The 19,515-nt window shown below is 34.5% G+C and overlaps 1 protein-coding gene across 5 annotated transcripts; it reads left to right on the top strand.

Annotated features, from left to right (window-relative positions):
• The first annotated feature begins 349 nt into the window (after positions 1 to 349).
• On the top strand, positions 350 to 19,092 carry LOC105133110 (transcription factor IIIB 60 kDa subunit-like). Of its 5 annotated transcripts, none has more exons than XM_011036941.1 (20): positions 350 to 555; positions 648 to 746; positions 852 to 933; positions 1,047 to 1,119; positions 1,830 to 1,915; positions 1,999 to 2,075; positions 4,041 to 4,097; positions 4,201 to 4,313; positions 4,841 to 4,920; positions 5,042 to 5,128; positions 6,407 to 6,487; positions 9,597 to 9,755; positions 9,843 to 9,929; positions 11,643 to 11,715; positions 11,810 to 11,925; positions 13,026 to 13,106; positions 13,610 to 13,747; positions 16,305 to 16,394; positions 16,947 to 17,000; positions 18,310 to 19,092. In XM_011036941.1, exons 2-20 carry the CDS (start codon positions 685 to 687, stop codon positions 18,529 to 18,531), a joined length of 1,818 nt encoding a protein of 605 aa, XP_011035243.1. In that variant the 5' UTR covers positions 350 to 555; positions 648 to 684; the 3' UTR covers positions 18,532 to 19,092. The 5 variants fall into 5 exon arrangements, with proteins under 5 accessions (XP_011035243.1, XP_011035241.1, XP_011035242.1 ...); XM_011036939.1 differs by having other exon boundaries at positions 351 to 555; positions 11,807 to 11,925; XM_011036940.1 differs by having other exon boundaries at positions 352 to 420; positions 11,807 to 11,925.
• The last annotated feature ends 423 nt before the right edge of the window (positions 19,093 to 19,515 follow it).

Genomic DNA, 19,515 nt, shown 5'->3' with positions numbered 1-19,515 from the left:
TAAGAGCGGTGAAAAGCTTGTAATATGCGTCAGTCTTAAAGATTCAAGGAGATAAGTAATTATATAATTTCTCCTTTTAAATAAATTCATTTGATATTTTTATGTATATGAAATAAAAAAATAAATATTTAAGGATGAGTTTTAGCCAAAAGTCAAAGTTTTGGTCCGTTAACCTAGTGGTGAAATTAAACAAAAATTAAACGCACACAGATATAATTTATTGATATAATTGACTAAGTTGATAGTATGAGTCTCAATATGGTGCAAATTCAATACTTGAAGGACTAAAATCTCCATAAAACAGAAAAAATATCAAATAAACTTTTTTGAGAAAAGGACTAAAAAGTAAAAACACGATTTCCGCGAGGTCCGTCCGTCTTCCCCTCGTACCGTTACCCGCACCTGCTCACTTCTATCCGGGTAAGCAGCTTCCTACGTGGTTCACTACTGTCAGTTGCGATAAACCCTAAACCGTGATTTTCTCTCCCTCTCGTCAGCCTTGCCACAATCTCTTGTGAATTTGCCGAGAAAACGAAGGAAATACAACGAAAAGTGGTAAGAAAAACCGATGCGTTTCTGAATTTGAGTTGATTTTCCAATCAAGTTTCTAATAATAGCTTGTTCTTCACCTGCTGTTGAATTTATAGGGTTTCTCTTGCTGTATTTACCCGGTATCGGCACGCAATGGTGTTTTGCACCTCTTGTCGAGAAAGCGTTCCTACAACTTATGACGAAACTGGCATCGTGTAAGTGCTTTGTTTGTCATCCCCTTCAAATTTTTGCTGATTCTTTGATTTTTTGTTTATTCATTTGGAGTTTTGTGTTGTGTATATATATTTGGTTTCGTGAAGGTCATGTAGCATCTGTGGGAAAGTTTTGCAGTTCAGTAATTTTTCTACTGAAACCACATTTGTAAAAGACAAGAAGGGGCAGGTCTTTTTTTCTCTCTTTTCTTGTATGTATTATTTTCTTGTCTACTCATTGTTAATAATCAATGTTCCTGATGTTCTTCTCTTTATGTTCGTATGGTTTCTGTTTTTCTGTAGAGCCATGCTGGAGGAACATTAATATGGTCTGTTGAAAGAGAAAATGCTTCTCGAGAGAGGTTGTTTGAGAGAGGTATACTTTGTTTGTTTTCCTGCTTAATTTTGTTGTAGATTTCTTTACCTGACATGCGTTTGTAGTGGTCGTGCTTGTTTAATTTTTTCCAGGCAGATAGAAAACTGTGAAAGAAATTAGTTACTAGTCAGAAGATGAAAATTCTGTTGATGAATAACGAGGTTTTTCTATCAAATTTTGTAAGGCTCCTGATTTCTGATATGTGTTCTTTTCTGGGTTAATTAAGCTGGTAATGAAGATATCTTAAAGAGATCTAGAGTTCTGTATCAAAAGTGAGAGAAAAAGAGAAGAAATCATAAGCAAAGAAGCTATTTTCAAGTTTTTTAGATATGAACAATAATCCTTGTATTTACTGCAATAGCTGCCTCTGTAGAGTGAGAAGACCCAGCAAGAAGTAATTCTACCTCTTAAAATAATTTAATCTTAACTTCAAAAGGACCACAGTAAAATAACCAGTAAAAGAAATAAGACAGGATAGGCCTTGATTGGAAAAGAAAAACTCAATTAGTAGCCTGCCCTATTTGTTTTATCACCTAGCTTTCCTCCTTTACTAGGTAAGGTGCCACCACTCACTGTTCATGACCAACTGTTTGATGTCTAAGGATCTATGCATTTTCATTCCATTTTGAACATCTACAGTGGAATTGCATGAATATCATGAACTCTTGTGTAATGTTTTTGGTATTGTTAAATTCCCTTTTATCTTGCAGCACGTGATGACTTGCTAAACATAAAAAATGGTTTAGACATGGGTCCAAATGTTGCCATAGTTGACCAAGCTATGGTGTATTATAGGGTATGTTTACTTGCCACCTAAGCCTCAACATCACATGCATGTTCTGATCAATTTATTGAATTCTCTTAATCTGTTATGTGAAGATAGCAGTAGAACGGAATTTCACTAAGGGCCGTAGGACAGATCAAGTACAGGCCGCTTGTCTTTACATTGCATGTCGGTAAGGAATACATATCTCTGATTCCTTTATGCCTTTCCAGTACCCCATCTTTTTTAGGAAACATGCTATGTATGTGTTCCTATTCATTTAAGAGTGAGCAAAGGTTTCCTAATCTTCTGAAAGCACTCTTGTTGATTCTCTCAATCACACTTATGAAAGGTAGTTTTTAACTCTTCACAAACATTTTAATTTGAAAAAGACCTGAACAAACAGTTTCTATTTTCCATTATAGAATGCAGACCACTAAATAGAGGATTGGAGGACTACTTTCTGTTTCATTTGTTTTGTTATTCCCATCAAGGTTGTCAAAAACGTTTTTTTGACATAACACGAAAAACACAATATAAACTCGGATCGTAAACTCGAATTGTAAAATCATAAGTAATTTTTTTAATTGATTATATATTGATAATTCTAGTCAAGAAATTACATTAAAATCTGATAAAATGAGTCAACAATATTATAATCAATGAGTGATATAAATAAAATGAGAGAGATAGATAGTATGAATTAATAAATGAATGATATAGAGAAATCAAGTCTCAGAACAAAATTTCTCAATAAAGCAGAATCACTGAAAGGTAGAAAGCACACATAAATCTAGTAACAATTTGGTTGTTCTCATCACAATAAGTCTTGATAGTTCCCTCTTGGGTCTTGGGTTGCAGGCTAATTAAGTTTAAATGAATAATTAACTAACATAAATTCAATAATGAAATAAACTCCTAAACAATGTTTAATGCGCTAGAAAAAATTCAAATTAAAAATAATTATTTAGAAATAAATAATAAATAAAATAAAATAAAAAAAAAAGTTTTCATGTTAAAATTCCTTCATGTAGTCTGAATCTTCAATTTTTGTATATTCTTGGCAAATTTGAGTCCTAATTACAAGCATGTTATTCTCTCTTGTTTGGATGAATTATTGGGTCTACGATATATAGTTGGAAAGTTTCAAATGCCTAGTTTTTATCCCAACTTTAATCGAAACAAAATTCCACCGGTAGCTCTAGATATGTCCTAAATAGTACACGAAGGTATTGTTTGACATATTTGACAATATTAGTTTACTAATTTGACCATCTGAAATATTATGTTTCCTAACTCCATTTGACCTAAAAATTTACCACGGTATATTTTCATATATCTAATATTTCCCTGTAAAATTTCAGCTTTATCCAATATACGATTTGAAAGATATGCTCAATCTCGCAAAACTAGTCAGCATATATTTTAAGGTGAAATTTGAACCTGACTTTGTTCATATCACAAATTTAATAAACTTGTAAAATCGGACCGAGTTAACTGATTTTGCACAAGTTAAGTCCAATTTTACTGGTTTCGAGTTTTTAGTCCGATGTAGCATGTTAGATATATGTTGACTCGTAAAAAGATTTTATGTCTTTTTATGAGTTAACTCGCGATTTTAACAACCTTGATTCCCATTACTGTTTTTGTAGTTAATGTTCCCTTTCGTCTCTACTTTTTCATAATATATTTTGCTCATTGCAAACTTTTGTTGAACGAGAAAGCTGAACTCAACTAGGGCTTGACTGGATGGTGTTCACCAAGGAAAAATAGAAGATAGTGGGAAATGAGGGAGTTTTGATTGGCATCATCATTGTTGGTATTATCAGATGAAACTCATAGTTGTTGTTGGGGCTGCTTCATTCTTTTTTTTTCATTTTCCTTTACCTTCTTTTGAGTTGTGTTTGTTTTTGAACAAAAAGACACTCCTAATAAAAAAAATAAAAAATTGAACTAACCTTCACTAATACTGTGAGACACTTTTCCAAATTTAACTTACTAATTATTGGGTAATTGACAACTATGTAGCAGCTAGTGTAGGAAGTTGTTTATTTTTACTCTTAAGTTTATTCATGAATATCTTCTATGTGCAGTCATACTTGGATTTAGCGACTTTGGCATTTTCTGATACTATTCTTGGACTCTTTTTTTTCTCCAGGGAAAACAGGAAACCGTATCTTCTTATTGATTTTTCTAATTACTTGCAGATAAATATGTGAGGAGGCTTGTAATTTTACAGCTAAATTTAAGTTGTTGTCATCACGATTATCCCTTGCTTGCATGTGAATAACATAATGTTTTCTCGCAATTTTTTACAGTTATGTACTAGGTGCTGTATTTTTGCAGCTCTGCAAAGTTTTAAATCTTACTGAGCATGCCATTTGTCAGAAACTTCTCGATCCTTCCATTTTTATACACAAATATACTGCTAGTAAGTTTCTACAATCACTCACTTATTGATTAGTGATTGTATTTCAGTAATTAAATTTTGAGGTTTTTAAATATGTTCTCTTGTTAATTAATGGAAACTTTTGGAGTACAAGGATTGGAGGTCTATCAAGCAATACAAATACCCTATCCCCTTCCATACTAAAACCTTCTATTTATTTAAGCAACACATTATGTTTATTTTATGTGAGTGTACAATGATACCTTATCCAACTCTCTCCTCCCCTCCCACAAAAGAACTCCATCTCTATCTATTGTGTAAACTTTTCCTTTTCTGGTTCTATCTTGTGTTGGCTTTCCCACCACTCTTTGGTTTTGCTTTCCTGAATCCAAGATGTAAGTGTGATCTGCTTCTTGAGCTGTATTCTTAGAAGCTTAGGGAGTATCATGATGCCCCTCTCTATTTAATTTTATTTGGAAGACTTTAAATCCTTCCTTTTGGAACCGAATGTATGTGATAGATATTGTTTTCAAGTAGGGGATTGCATTAACCATTGTTTGTTTTTTAAGGTTTATCAGGAGGAAAAAACAGGGAAATTTCTGATGATGCACTGACCATTATTGCAAGCATGAATCATCACTGGATGCAGGTGTGAAATTCTCTTCTGATATTATGGGAAAGATGAACTTAGTTTCAGTCATTTTATTGGATACTTTATGAGCTATCCAAAGTCTTATACTGTTTTCTGTCTGATTTTATATTACTCACAGACAGGGAGAAGACCCAGTGCGTTATGGGGTGCAGCATTATATATATCTGCAATTTCACATGGTCTCAACTGTTCCAAATCTGACATTGTAAGTCATACGTGAAATATTTGTTGATGTGCAGTGATTAACTCGACAATTGACAAATATGAAATGCATTGAAAAGTCACCTCAATTGCGTCAAATTCATTTGATTGATGTAAGCTCGTCCGTAGGGCTACTTGAGTGCTGCACCTAACTAGTAATTGTTTACTAGTAATTGTTTAGTGGGGTATTTTTCCCTCTAACGAGCTGAGTAGTTCCTGAACAAAGAGGTCAGAAGAAACGAAAAGATTAGTAGAAGTTAGTAATTGTTTAGTGGGGTGTTTTTTCCTCGAACGAGCAGAGTAGTTCCTGACCAAGGAGGTCAGAAGAAAAGAATTTTTAGTTGCAGAGGCTGGTGAATTCAAATAATGACTTGGAAGTTGTGATCTTGATTAGAGTGGACCCACTTGTGTCAGACTATGAGCATATGTCTAGGCTTAGAAATGATACTTTTCTGTCTTGAAGGCATCTACGAACACTTTAGTTGTGCTGGTACCTCTCTGCAGCATGACCTAGTCACTATTCAATTTAGAGTTCTTGTGATATTGGTGGATTAAAGGCATCAGTGCATTGCTGTTGAATCCATATCACTGGAATCACTAGGAAAGAAGTGAAATGTGGTGAAAGTCATAAGAATTGGAATAATTGTTTAATTACTTTACTGAATAATTTTTGAATTCATTCTTCATAGATTGAAGCGCCAACTAGATATTTGGCTGTATGAGAATCAATATGCTCATATTTGAAACTGGTGAGAAAAATTGACCAAGGGGAGTGTTGAGGCAAGGGTGTAAGGTGGGGAAAGGGTGTCTCTGAGAGGTGACTGTGAGGTTTGGGAAGAGCTTCTAGACAAATATACTTCAGATTGCTTTGTTTAATTATCCATGAAGCTATCAATTGAGCTTTTCTCAATTGATATTTATGTTGTTGACTGGTTACTTTACTATTTCTAGATTTGAATCTTATGTACCCGTTCTTGAACCTGTATATTACAAAGCAGCATATTATACTTGATTTATGAGTCAGCTAATTATTTTTAGATTTGAATCTTATGTACCCTTTCTTGAACCTGTTTACAAAGCAACATATTATACTTGATTTATGAGTCAGCTACATTAATTTTTGTTTCAAATATACTTTTGTCTTGTATTATATGAATTTTACCAGCCTATGAGCCTACCTTTTTTCTTTGTCAGAGAGCCTATTAGCCCTACTTGAGTTCTGCTGAGATTGGTATTTTGTCCATGTTGCGGTTACTTGATGTTTGCTTTAAATCTTTTGCAGTTAAGGCTGGTGCATGTTTGTGGAAAAACACTGTCAAAGAGATTGATTGAATTCGAGAATACAGAGTCTGGAAGCTTAACGGTATGTTTCCAGAAGCATTTCATGACTTTTTTGGCTCCAGCTATTCAAAACATGAAAGTATAGTGCGTAGTGTCTTGAAATAACAAATCTATAAGTGATAATACTCTTAACTGTCTCGTGGGCCAAAAATTAAAAAGGTTTCTCTGTCATCATCGACTCTGAGAAGCTAGAGGGACAGTTCAACCTCTCCTTTCTCTAACAGTATCTTGCCTGCATACGGACAAATGCTGTAGTGTATGGGTAATAATATTCAGTGTGTTGTTGGCCAGATACGATAAGATGTCTTTCATGATCAACATTGAGAAAATAACCTGAGGAAAAACATAAACCACATCTCCACTTGCCAGCCCCCTTCCTGTATAAGTATCATTAGAACTTTTCATATGTTGATTGATGTGGTTTGGGATGAGGTTATGTTGCCACATGTTTGACCTATGAGCAGCTCATTCGAGCTCCCTTCTAGGATATACTGGTGAGCATGCTAGTGATACTCTGAAATTCCATGACAGTTCACGTGTATTTCATAGTAAACAAAAATTTGTTAATTGGAATTAAGAAGTTGGGTTTCTCTTTGGCAGACAAGCTGCCTCTTTTGAAAGGTGACATATTCTGTCCATTTGAGGGGGCCAATTTCTATTTTGCTCACTTTTGACTGGAAAGTTGTCCTTTTCTTTACCAAGTTGCATTCTTTCTATACCTCCACTAAGATTTATTTGAAGATCAACAAATTACACTTGACCCCACCTAGTTGGTATGCTATTCTTATTTTGTCATCTGATCTCCAAAGCAGGCAGATTTCCTTTCGTGTTTTTTGGGTAGAAATAAAAATTTCTCCTAAGACTAAAATAATGTGCAAAGCAGATAAGCCATCTCCTAGAAAGAGAAAACGGAATAACAGGAAACTATAGCAAAAGAGTGCTCCAGTCTTCCTGGATGCCTGCTAAGGAGGTACCAGTAAAATCTCCAGTAGTGAAGCATCAGAGAGAAGCTACAAGCACGACCATAAATATACTGCTTTTCCTGAAAAATTATGGCATTGTTCTCACAGTAGATGCATGATATAATAGAAGACATGTCACTACTTTACTGCCAAAGCCCACAAATCAGATCAGCAATAACTCCTTAAGTTTTTTGGGACAGATCCATGGTTCTCTATATATCGAGAAAAGCCCAGTCCAAAGTTTTCATGCCTTTCACAATGCAAGAAATACTGCTCTATAAGAAACTTGTATCAGGGGGTAGCACACCTTCTAGATCCATGGTTCCCAAAACTTGTTTAGGGAAGCATACCTAAACAAGGTGCTTCTTTTTTTTTTTGGGTGTGTGTTTGGGGGGGGGGGGGGTGGTGGTTGCCTTCCAGATAGGATTATTTAGGGGCAAATTTAGTACTAGGTTTACTCTACTTGTATGTTCTGTTAGGCATGGTTAATGGATTGAACATCTTGAACTGAAATGGCATTCCAGATAGGAACATCTTGAACTGAAAATGAGTACTAGGTCTCCTCTAGTTGTATATTCTGTCAAGCATGGTTAATGGAATAAAAGTCTGGGGCTGAAATTCTATTTTGTGAACTCTAAGGGAGATTGGCAACTAAGGAAGAGGCATTACTCCACAGGGCCGGGATTAGTTTCCCTTTTGTTCTCTCCCTTGTGGAGAATTTTATCATTTCTAATGATTCGTGTTGGGATGATAAATTTGACTTCAAGGATTCTCTTTATAACTTACTGTTTAATTAGTAAGTGTTAATTCATAGGTAAATTGATGTAACTCAGAAAAAGAAGAAAGAAGAGAAAAAAGCAGTACCATTTGAGACAGTTGTTGTGGGTGAGATTATTTTCCTTTTTTCTTTGTGGTATTATGCATCAGGTGCTTTAAGGGAGGTTTCTTGAGCTGACATTTGGTGGGATTGGGCTGCTCTTTGATGATATTCCCTTTTGCTTTCATATTTTGGAGGACAACTTATTCTCCATCATGTTGTTGTAATTTCTGTCAGTGAACATAATCTTCTCTTATCTAAAAATTCTGAAAACAAGAAGGAAAAAAAAGATGAATTGATGTAAAGGCTGTTGTAAGTAGAGCATAGATATGGTCATTTGGTGCTGCAAAAAGAAAACAGTGCATGAAAATCATTAGGGCTTTCTAGCTTAGCTGGCAAAACCACTCTTGGCTCCAAGATAGAAGCCCGAGTGGGGGAAACTGGGATAAAAAAACTTGAAGAAAAAAAGTCACAAAACAAGAAGGTTATGAAGGATGCTACCCTGAGCCCTATCTTACTATATAGAATCCACTGAACAAAACTACCTGAAAGCTAAACTAACTGTTGCCCAATACCACAAGTGAGTCTATAGTAAATGTTTTGCTTGATAATAAGCAAACAATATTAACACTAGCAAGAATTGGCAAGTCAACATGTACCTTGATCGCAATCATTAACTGGATGGAGATTTGAAGCATATAAAACAGAGTGCAATAGATAGTAAGGGTTTGAAGTTAAAAAAAAAATATTTATCTTGTAGTGGATCAGCCATATCCATTTCTGCTGCTGCTCCTGGGACTTGCCTTCTGTATTTTTTATTGCCTTTTCTTCTACTTGAATGACTCCCTTAGAACAACTATTTGAGCTAATGCTAGCTCATCAGTTGTATTCTTTCTTAGTAGGCTTTTCTTCTACTTGAATGACTCCAACTATTTGAGCTAATGATAGCTCATCAGTTGTATTCTTTCTTAGTAGCATCAAATCTATTTGTTAATTCAGTTCAAGCTCACCCATGAGGTTTGCTGACATATACTTGTTTCTCTCAAGGGTATCCTAACCATTCTACAATTATCTAAAAGATTTACGACAACTGTAGGTCTTAAAAAACATTTATTATAGTTGAAAATTACTGCCAAGATAAAGATTTGCAAATTATTTTTCTGATCGTGCTTCAGGCATAAGCTAAAAAATTATTTGTTCTTTATAATTTTAATAAAATAAAATAAGCCAACATCATTATTCATCATCTAAGCTGCTTGTGTTATTGATTGTTTTTCAATTTTTGTGTCTTATTTTCTCTCCAAAATTATGCTGTGAAACTTTTGAAGTTCTGTATCTTCCTATACCATTAGATTGAGGAACTGAATGCGAAGGCAGAGGAGTTGAAAGAGAGTGCAATGCCACAGAAAATTTTTGGGGAGCCATCTAGTTCAAAAGAGTTGCTTTGTCAACATAAGGGTACAAATAAACCTCCTTTTGGATTTGGACTTTGTAAAGATTGCTATGCAATAGTGAGTGATGCTCCCTTTAATGAAAATTACATGGTTTTTTTTACCCAGAAAAAAGATGTTATAATCCACTTTCCTATTCTAATGCAGGTTATAGGATTTGAGGGAGGATCAGATCCTCCAGCTTTCCAGAATGCTGAGAGGCAAAGAATGAAGCTATCATCTGTTACGCATGATGTGAGTTACTCAAATTCAGTTATTACATCTTTCTTAAAGCTAGAGTACTCTCAAACTTATACTTACTTTCTCCATTGGCTTTGTTGCTGTTGAAAAAATTGTGTTTTTATCAATTCTGATGAGTAAATTGTCCTCCAGTTTGTTGGTCAAGATGGAAAACGCTAGCTAAAAATTTACTTGTTTGACGTAATAAAAATGTTAGTATTGAAAATGTCTTTTTGTTTGGGCTGCAATTTTCTGGTTTTTCCGAGTCAATAGGCATCTGCTGTAACCTTGTTTGTATTTCGTACCAAGCTTCATGAGCTTCTACAAGTACTGCTAGTTATGTGCAATGTTGCTCAGATTTACTTATAGGGTTTTCATGTGATTCTGAATTGAGCTGTCAGGCATGTTGAATTCCAAATTCTAGGATACAGGGACTCAACTCATAAATCTGAAATGTTGTATATGGGTAACAAGATATGCCATACAGGTATGGCCTAAAAACTAGTCTAACCAGTCAAGCTAGTCTATGGTTATGCGAATTAATATTTACTAGGCTTATGTGAATCTACAAATTATTAGAAACAGGTATCGCTTATTATATTTGAAGTTTCTCTCATTTTTTGTTGTCTTCAATTTCAAACCACCATTATTCCACCATTATTATCAGTCATGTTGCTTGGGTGGTTTGGATGGGACATGTAGCATCTTGAGGGCACATTGAAGTGTCAGACACATTTTGCACTCCCGTGCCTGTGTCTTCACAGGTATTATAGGGTGACATTTCAAGTCCAAGCAACAGAGGTTTTTATGTATTGTGAAACATGTGATTCAAACATCTGAAAGGTATTTCACGTGTAATAGTTAGCATCTTGCAATAATGGATAGAGGAGCTACTTTATGTAGAAATGCAGATCTCTTATTATGGATGGCAATTTATCCTGAACTTGATGAATACTGACTTGACATGAAAGGGTGATTTTTTTTTGATAGTTACTTTACCCGATTCAGACTTGACATGAAAGGGTGATTTTTTTTTTTTTTTTGATAGTTACTTTACCCGATTGACAATGGATAGGGTATATATATTGTCAAACCCGACCCAAACCTAACCTGAGATATATATACATTTGTATCATAAACTAATGGATAGGGTATGGATATTTAATTTTCTTACCCGATGAGTAAAGGGTAGGGTATGGATATAATAGAAACCCGACCCATGGACACTCTTTACCATCCCTATCTCTTATACCCATATACCTTGCTTTTGTGGGACCGTGATAGGGCAATGTCTTTCCTGTATTAAGCATATAAAATTATATGTAGGGGACAACAAACTTGAGATGGAACTTGCACTGTGAGGTGTCTGTTTTTCCTCAATAGTCAATTACGTGTTTTTACTTATCTCTCTCTCTCTGTTTTTGTTAAATATCTTTCACCATTGCGCATGCCTGCACACACAGCCATGCATGGTGTTTCGTGTATTTTTCCATGGAATCAATGAACATATGATTTGCAAGGACATTAGAATCAGATATGAATGTGTTAGTATGAAATTATTTTAACACCAAATGCTCTTTACTAGGAAACAGTACACATGATAACATTACAGAATCAAGCAATTGATTACATGTTTATGATGAGTTTCTGATGAACTTTAAACTTATCTTTGATTTTCGGCTTTTTAATTGTAAGTTGTTATTGTCTTTTATCCCCATTTTCCTTTAGCTTTCAAAAGAATCGAACAGCCAATGTGAGAGCAGAGATGAAGAAAGGCCAGTACAGGAGCCCAAAAGTGTTGGTAAGTTTACTCTCTTTATCCTTGGTTTGGAACTGGCATGGTCTTCGGCCAAAATACTTGAAAATATTTATTTGAAACTAAAATGTTTCAGAAGCTTCCATGGGGAATGTAGCCAGTGATCCTGATAAACTGCAAGATGATGGTGTGGGTGATATGAACTCTAAAGATTTTTACGAGTCAGATGGCTTTTCTGATATTGATGATGCTGAGGTGAGAACTAAAGAGTCTAACAATTTGTTTTTCTCTTAGGCATATCACTACTCCTATGTATCCCATCTTCTACACTTCAGCATATGTGATAAACATGAAAATTAAGGTTCAAGGAGGGGATCTAAAAAAAAAAAACTTCAAAAGAGTAATGGTTTGATTTGCTTTTCTCTTGGTTGCTTTCATGCTCTCTTGCCAAAAATATCATGAGTAATAAATTTCAAGAAAAATAAATCATAAGCCTGCTAGTTACATTTACACAACCAAATTTTCATAAATCTTGCTTTTATCATGTTCCATAAACATTTTTAAGCATGAGTTGCAACACTGAATTTCAGAAACCAAAACATTCTGTGTTCTGTGATTTTCAGGAGCTTTAAATCACCTTCATCATCCCAAACCTATCTCATTGCCTTCGCTTCTTGTTCTATGTTAATGTAATTAATCAGAACACTAATTGGGCTCTGAATTTCATTTTCTTGTATGATTTGGACATTATTTGTCATTCTGGATTCAAGTTTAAACTTCATTCTGGTAGTCTTGCAATACCTTCTTCATTAAATGTCATATCTTTCCAGACTTACTGGAGTTGTAACATTTGAATTTCTCTTCATTCCATGTTCCTGAAATGGATCCTCATAGACATTTCACATCTTCTATGATCATCCTTCTAAGTATATATGTATGCGCGCACTCTCGCATCCTTGTCCTTGCATGCATTCACTCATGTGCATGAGTACTATTAAAAGTTTCCTAATAGAAACCAAACTTCCCCTCTTTCCTTAGCTCAGAAAAATGGAGAAGGAAAAAAAGATTTCTTTGGCAATGCTTGATTTTGACAAATCTGGCACCAATCACTGTTTCACTTCTCTTTTTCCTGGATTTTTTTTGGGGAGAAATAATAAGATTGTAATTCTCATGATTTTGTTCTTATACTAATTTGGTGTATTTGAGCATTGCTATTGAAATTGAAAAGTATTTTGCGAATTCATTCTGCTTTGCCTTGTATTTTCATGAACGAGTTTGTATTTCCATTCATCTATATCCATTGAATCGGAAGTTTCAATTTATTTTGTTGATTCCTTTGCTTTGATATTTTATAGGTTGATAGCTACCTTCACAACGAGGAGGAAAAACGTTACAAGAAAATCATTTGGGAAGAAATGAACCGAGAGTATCTTCAGGTAATTTAATCTTCTGAGGTCAAATTTCCTTTATCTACATCACACGCCGGGGGCCATGGGCTAGCAAATTGAAGTCTTTATAGCAGTCACTTCTTGCAAAAATGCTGAAGGGTTTATCAGCGACCTCACAACTGGTTAATGAGTTTGTGCTGATGTTACAACTATTACCACTATATTTTCTAACAAACTGTGATACGAACTTTAATCCAAAACATATACCCTAGGATTCATTTTCTCATAACTTAAGAATGTGCTGCTATGGATAATTGTCTGTATGCAACCAATAATGTCATATCTTGAACCATTTAAAATCATTAGGTGGTTTTTCTTGAGCTTATTATATGGCCATTTTCCCATTTCTTTATCTGCTTAGCTGGTGCCTGGGAAATTGCCTGGTATATATTTGATTGGCTTTGCATGATAAAATGCGTTCTGTGCAGTTGTTGTTCTTGTTCTAGTTCTACGGATTCAGCCTGCAATTCAATGGTGATTGCCATTTACAGGAACAGGAGGCCAAAGAAGCAGCCACAGCGACTCATAAGGAAGCTTGGGAGGAGAATTTCAAGAATTGCCCAGAGGACTTGCAAGCAGCAAAGAAGCTTGATGCTGCTGTAAAAGCTGATTTAGCAAAATCTAAAAAGGTAAATTTCTGGTTTACTAGGAGAATTTTGATGCGCTTAGTATCATTGGATTATTTCAACTATTGTTTTGTAATATGTTCCCTCTTTTGCTTATTGTATAATATTCCCTGGATTTTTTCTTGCAGAACAACAATATAAATACCCGACCATTATTTTGTTGCTGATGTTTTTTGTTCAACAGTTTTGTATTTAATTTGTATAATTTAGACATAGGTGATTGTGAATCCTTGACTAGATTTGAGCCCTTGTTTCCATTCAACTTTCCAACTCAGAATAAAAAAATTCCTGAAAGTTTCAAATAGCTTAGAAAGCATGCCTGCGTTTTAATTTATTTGTGGTTTGTCACCAAGTGACGTAAAATGCTAGGTTTTATGCTTTTTGATTTTCTTCAATTAAGTGTGAAAAATAAGTGCATAGAATGTCTACATAACTATATGCTTTATTTTTCTCTTTCTTGAACACTAACAAATTTTGTGAAGGTTTTTAATATCTGTAGCTGATTGGCTCCAAGGGTGTGGTCTAAATTTTTTTTTTTTTTCTACACCATCTTGTGAGACTGTTTCAATAACCCAAGATATCCTCGAAACCATAAAATATTGTGAAAATATTTTTGTTTCATAATACTCACCAGAAGTTCAGGTTTGTGACTTGAGCTGTTTCATCTATTGTTAAAATATCTCTTTATTCTGTTTTACCTTATATTTTCTTTTAATGAATGGGAGGAACTGTGGCCAACATCTTTTCAGCAAACCTCTGAGCTTCCAACTCTAACCTGAAGATGAAAGTTTCTTTCTGGATTCCTAAATAACATGCATACTTGGCACTTTTCAATATCCTTCCTCCTAACTAAATATATATCACCAAACAATATAAAGACTCAATGGAAATGAAATTTTGATCTTGGCCTATATCAATAAGTTGACTTTGCTCAATGAGTACCTCTCCGGAATTGATTTGGTAGACAGTATCAAACTATATTTCTTTTTGAATGCTGCTGATCATTATCTTTTCTTACACGCTTGTATCAACCAAACTGTGGTTTCTGTTACTTCTACTTTTACTGGAATGTTTTAGAAGAATAAAACTTGTGACATTAGAAACTAAGAGATATTGAGCCACTTGCATTGTTAAGATGATTTTATAGTTAGTATTCAATTATGTTCAGATCAATACAATTTTCCTGGAAATGGTATTTGTTTTTTCATGCATCTCGGAGTTTAGCATCTATATTTTCAGATAGTATTGTCATTGGATTGTTTGATTTATAATATTATAATGTTCAAAACTTCATGAATGGATCAGTTAGAATTTCTAAAGTGTCGTTTTGTTTTTCCAGCATTTGCAATTATTTTTCTATTATTTCTCCAAATCAATTATATCTTATTTCTCTGACTTCTACATTTTACATGTTAAATTCATCAATATTAATGCAACCGTGTTACCCACCTATTGTTCTGCATGCAATATTTTTGAATTATGAGGGGCAATTCAGATGTTTTTTCCCCATAATTATGTCCCATGCTTATGGATGTCATTATGTTCTTCAGTGTCAACGTCAAACTTGTATCCAAGTAATCCACTTTGTTTTGAATTATATGACTGCATCCATTTTTCACTCAATTCTATTCTGGCAATTTTGGTGAGGATATTCAGAGTCTCTGGTTATAAGTTGAGATATGCTGCGATAAAGGCCAACTGTAGGTCTGGTTAGGTGCCAGAAGCTGCGGTAACTTTCTGAATGGAATGTCTTTGAGTCTGATTAGCCTACTGAACAATCATTCAGATTATGTTGACAGCAATTAAACTGATTTTCTTGGATCATTGGTAGAATATGAAATGAATAGAGAATATACAAGAACAACAGGACGATCAGTCAGATAAGGTTGGTGAAGAAAGTACTGGATCTTTAAGTAGTAACTGCTGATGCACTTAAATGAGATTCATATATAGGTAACAGTGCAATATGAGAAAGGAAAAAAAAGACCTCCTAGATTAATATTGGTTTAGGAACAACAGCTAACTCACAAAATATTTCATGTTCTAATCTTTTCAACTAATTACCGCTGTTAATTTGAAGTGTTGCCTATTACCCATTAGGAGATAGCAACCTGTGTGCTGAGTTCTAACACGTTTTATTGGTTGAGGTAAATTATTTGTATAATAATGCCCCTTTTTTTATCCAAATGCCCATAGCAATCAGGGATTGCCAAACAAATTTCTGAAGTAAATCTTTATTAAAAGCCAAAAATAGAGTGTGAATTGCTATTCTGTATTTCTGTCCAACTTTTTGTTCATCTTGCAGCCATTCATAATGTTACAATAAATTTTGTTCTGAAAATTGAATGTGAATTGTGATGATTGAATATTGACTTTGTCAAAAAATACACAAATTGTTGTCATTGCTGTTATAAACTTCTTTTAAATTGAGCCTATTAGCATTGCTATTATAAACTTTTAAATTCTTTATTTTCAATTCTAGAATTTAATGATGTTTAATGTTTATTTTTTTCTCTGTCTTGACTTTTTTGACTAATTTTCTGTGAATATTTATTTGCAGGAAATGCAACAAAAGCGAGCTGCAGAAGCTAGGAACTCAGTTCCTGCTAAATCTGCTGCAGAAGCTGTCCATCGAATGCTGACTAAGAAGGTAATTGACCTGGATAATAAAGGAAGTCTCTGGAAGTTACTGTTATTTTGATTTGCAATAACAAAAGCTGCTAATTAATTTCACTGTTGGGGCAGCATTTAGCTGTGAAGTTTTAAGTTTTAACCATTGAAGATTAGTTGACTAACCATTTGAATGACATAATTTGGAAATCAGACTCTAGGGTTGTTAACAGTGACATGTCACAGTTGGGTGGCTGTTTATCAATACTCTTAAGTGTATCCAACCAAAAAGCATCATCCCATGGGATCTACAACCTGAACATCCTAAGTGGTCCCACTAAAGACCAATTCCTGGATAGATGACAAACAAATATCCAGGTGGAGTGGGATATTAACAAAAACAACACCTGCCTTCTGCTACTCCATAACCAGAAGGGCTGTTATATAATTATATTTTCCTCTTGTAGCTCATGCTGAAGAAGAAACAAAAGGATATACCATAACTATTACCATAGCTTGCTGCTTTTGTTTGACTAATTATTTAGGATCTCTTTCACGTGGTTAGCTAAAGTCATTATGATTTCTTTTGCAGAGAATCAGTTCGAAAATCAACTATGATGTATTGGAGAAACTATTTGAGGAACCTGTATGTCATCGTATTCTTCTTTATATGCACATTATTCATTTCCTGTGTAAAAATCCCTTTCGGAGATCCCATGTGAATCAAATTGGCAAATCGAACCTTGTGTAAATAATTTTGCGAATTGAACCCATCTTCGTTGCATTTAGGCAATCCAATCCAACTACCTTACAATGTTGACAGAAACACATTTGCTATGCTAAAACTTGCTAAATTGAAAAATATTAGCCATGTGGCACTCAATTCTGAAAATGATTAAAAAAATAAAAATTTGAAAGAATGTAAAGGAAATAACACAAAAGAATCTAAAGCTCTTCTCTTTCTGTTTTCCACAAATCTGCATTTTTGAGGTTTTTACGAGAGTCTCGTGACTCTTCAATGAATCATAATTGGGACTAAGCACCTCAGTCAATTGTGTGCCAAATGGTTAATATTCTCCACCTTAGCTAGCTTTAACATAACAAATGGATTTATGTTAATAATTGAGGGGAGTTGGGATCAAAGGCCTTAAAAGTGATGAATAGAGGATTGAATTCACAAAATTATTTACTCAGTATTTGATTTGCCAATATGATACAAGCTCATGGTCTCTAAATGGGGTTTTCCTATTTTCTTTCCTACTTTTAATAGATCAAGTTTAGTTTAGTTCCTGTGGCATATTTTTGAATGAGCATTTCCATTTTGTGATCTAAAATTATCACAAGGGAAAAGTTCAAATTTTCTTGCGATTTTGATGCATGTCTCGCTTCCATTTTCACTCTTCGGTTGGTGCATATATATATATATATATATATATATATATCACATTTTCAAGAATCTTGCGACTATGTTCAGTTGCAATCGGGAATAGTGTTTACTAATGAATGCTCTAACCCTTAGAATATTAAGCATCAAATAGTAAATCTAGTACTGTAAAGATCAAATTTTAGTTAAGAGTAAAACAATAAATGAATTAAAGATCTTCCCATGATTTTTTCTGTAAAGAACTAACTTGAAGGACTGCTTTGTCATCCATGGTTTTGAAAGCACCCTTCAGTTACAATGGACTGTGCCTGAGTTTGAATGAGCTGTTTCACACATTTTGTTGTCTATCCTTGGATTAGCAAATGAACAGTGTATCTTCCACTCTCCTAGAGGAAGTGACAGTTTCATTGCCCGTGTCATTTCAGATGCTCTAGTTTCTTATGCACAGGGACTATATGCTGTTCACTATTTTTTTACTTTTGTAAGGATGAGCACCTAGCAACCCTAGAAGTATTGAAGGCTGCTTTGTTCCCTTTTAATATTCTGGATTGCGATGTGTTTTTTTTAACAGGAGGCTAAGGATGTCAAGAGACCACGAACTGAATCACATCCTGACCCTGTTGAGAAGGTGCTGCATACAGATGGAAAAGATCACAAATTAGAGGATACTAATGAAAATGGTGGTTTGGGGCCACTGGATGAAAATGTGGATGATGCTGTTGGAGAAGCATATGATGATTTTCTTTATGACGAAAATGGTTCTGATGATGACTATGGCAACAGTTTATGGTAAAAGTTTTGATGATTGCTAATCACTGAAGACAGTTGTTCTTTTAACACTCTTCTGAACCTTTGGAGCCTAAAGGGAGCAGAATGTTTGGAAAGGATCAGAATTGATTTGTTGATGCATTCATCCCTCGGGCTGTTAGGCTATCTTCACAAGGTATCCTCAATTCAGCATATTTCTCTTTTGCAGCACTCCTCAGCAGTAGTGTTGTTTGTTTATACACTAGAGTGATTATCTTTGTTATTATTTTTTTTTTGCTTCTGTAAAATTGGTTTGTCACTAGTTTCTATTGCTAGTGATTTCGAATATTGACTTATTAGAACACAAAGTTTTCCAGACCCGTTTTATCCTTGAGAAAATTCTGGGATAAACAGCTGTCTTCGCTATGAATCCAAAGTCCAGGGACGCTAGATTGTATTCTGTACTCCTAGTTAACTAGGTAGGAAGATAAAAACATCTAGTACTGTATTTACTAAACTCAATTTAAACTACTTGGTAACTATTTTCTTTGTGCATGCTTGCGCCATTATGTATGTCCTCTGGAAATTGATATGTACCTTGAAAGTATCCTCCTCCTGTTAAAATTGTTGATTAAATTAACATAAGACATCTATATCTTGGTTGTGGAAAGATTTGAATGTGATTTTGTGTTTTCTTTTTTCCTTCCTTCTTAATTTCAACTGATGCTGTATTCTTTTTTATTTTTCAAATTTAAGTGTTTCGTCGGTGTCTTTTTCTCTCTTATTTCTTTAATCTTAATGTAGGGGTAGTGTTGGAATCAAGTGAGCATGTCTAATCACGACTTTGGATAAATTTGGTCATCTAATGGGATGGTTGGTCTAACAGAACGAAGGGTGTAAATAACCCAAAGCTTTTCATTAATGTTGTTTTTTCCCTCCCCGCTTGCTTTCTCGCACAACCACACTCGACCGACCCTTCTTTCTTCGCCGAACTTTGGCTAGCTAAGTAGTATCTCCTTCGCTTGCAACA

Source organism: Populus euphratica, unplaced genomic scaffold (genome assembly GCF_000495115.2).
Source record: "Populus euphratica unplaced genomic scaffold, PopEup_1.0 scaffold42.1, whole genome shotgun sequence".
NCBI classification, from domain to species: Eukaryota; Viridiplantae; Streptophyta; class Magnoliopsida; order Malpighiales; family Salicaceae; genus Populus; species Populus euphratica.
This window is presented reverse-complemented; position numbering and strand designations above follow the sequence as displayed.

Bases quoted from the DNA above. Each gene is read 5' to 3' on its own strand.
- LOC105133110 (XM_011036939.1), top strand. From the start codon at position 685: ATGGTGTTTTGCACCTCTTGTCGAGAAAGCGTTCCTACAACTTATGAC. The intron at 2,076-4,040 runs GTAAGGAATACA...TTTTTTCTCCAG, and splicing joins TGTCTTTACATTGCATGTCG to GGAAAACAGGAAACCGTATC. The intron at 17,001-18,309 runs GTATGTCATCGT...TTTTTTTAACAG, and splicing joins AGAAACTATTTGAGGAACCT to GAGGCTAAGGATGTCAAGAG.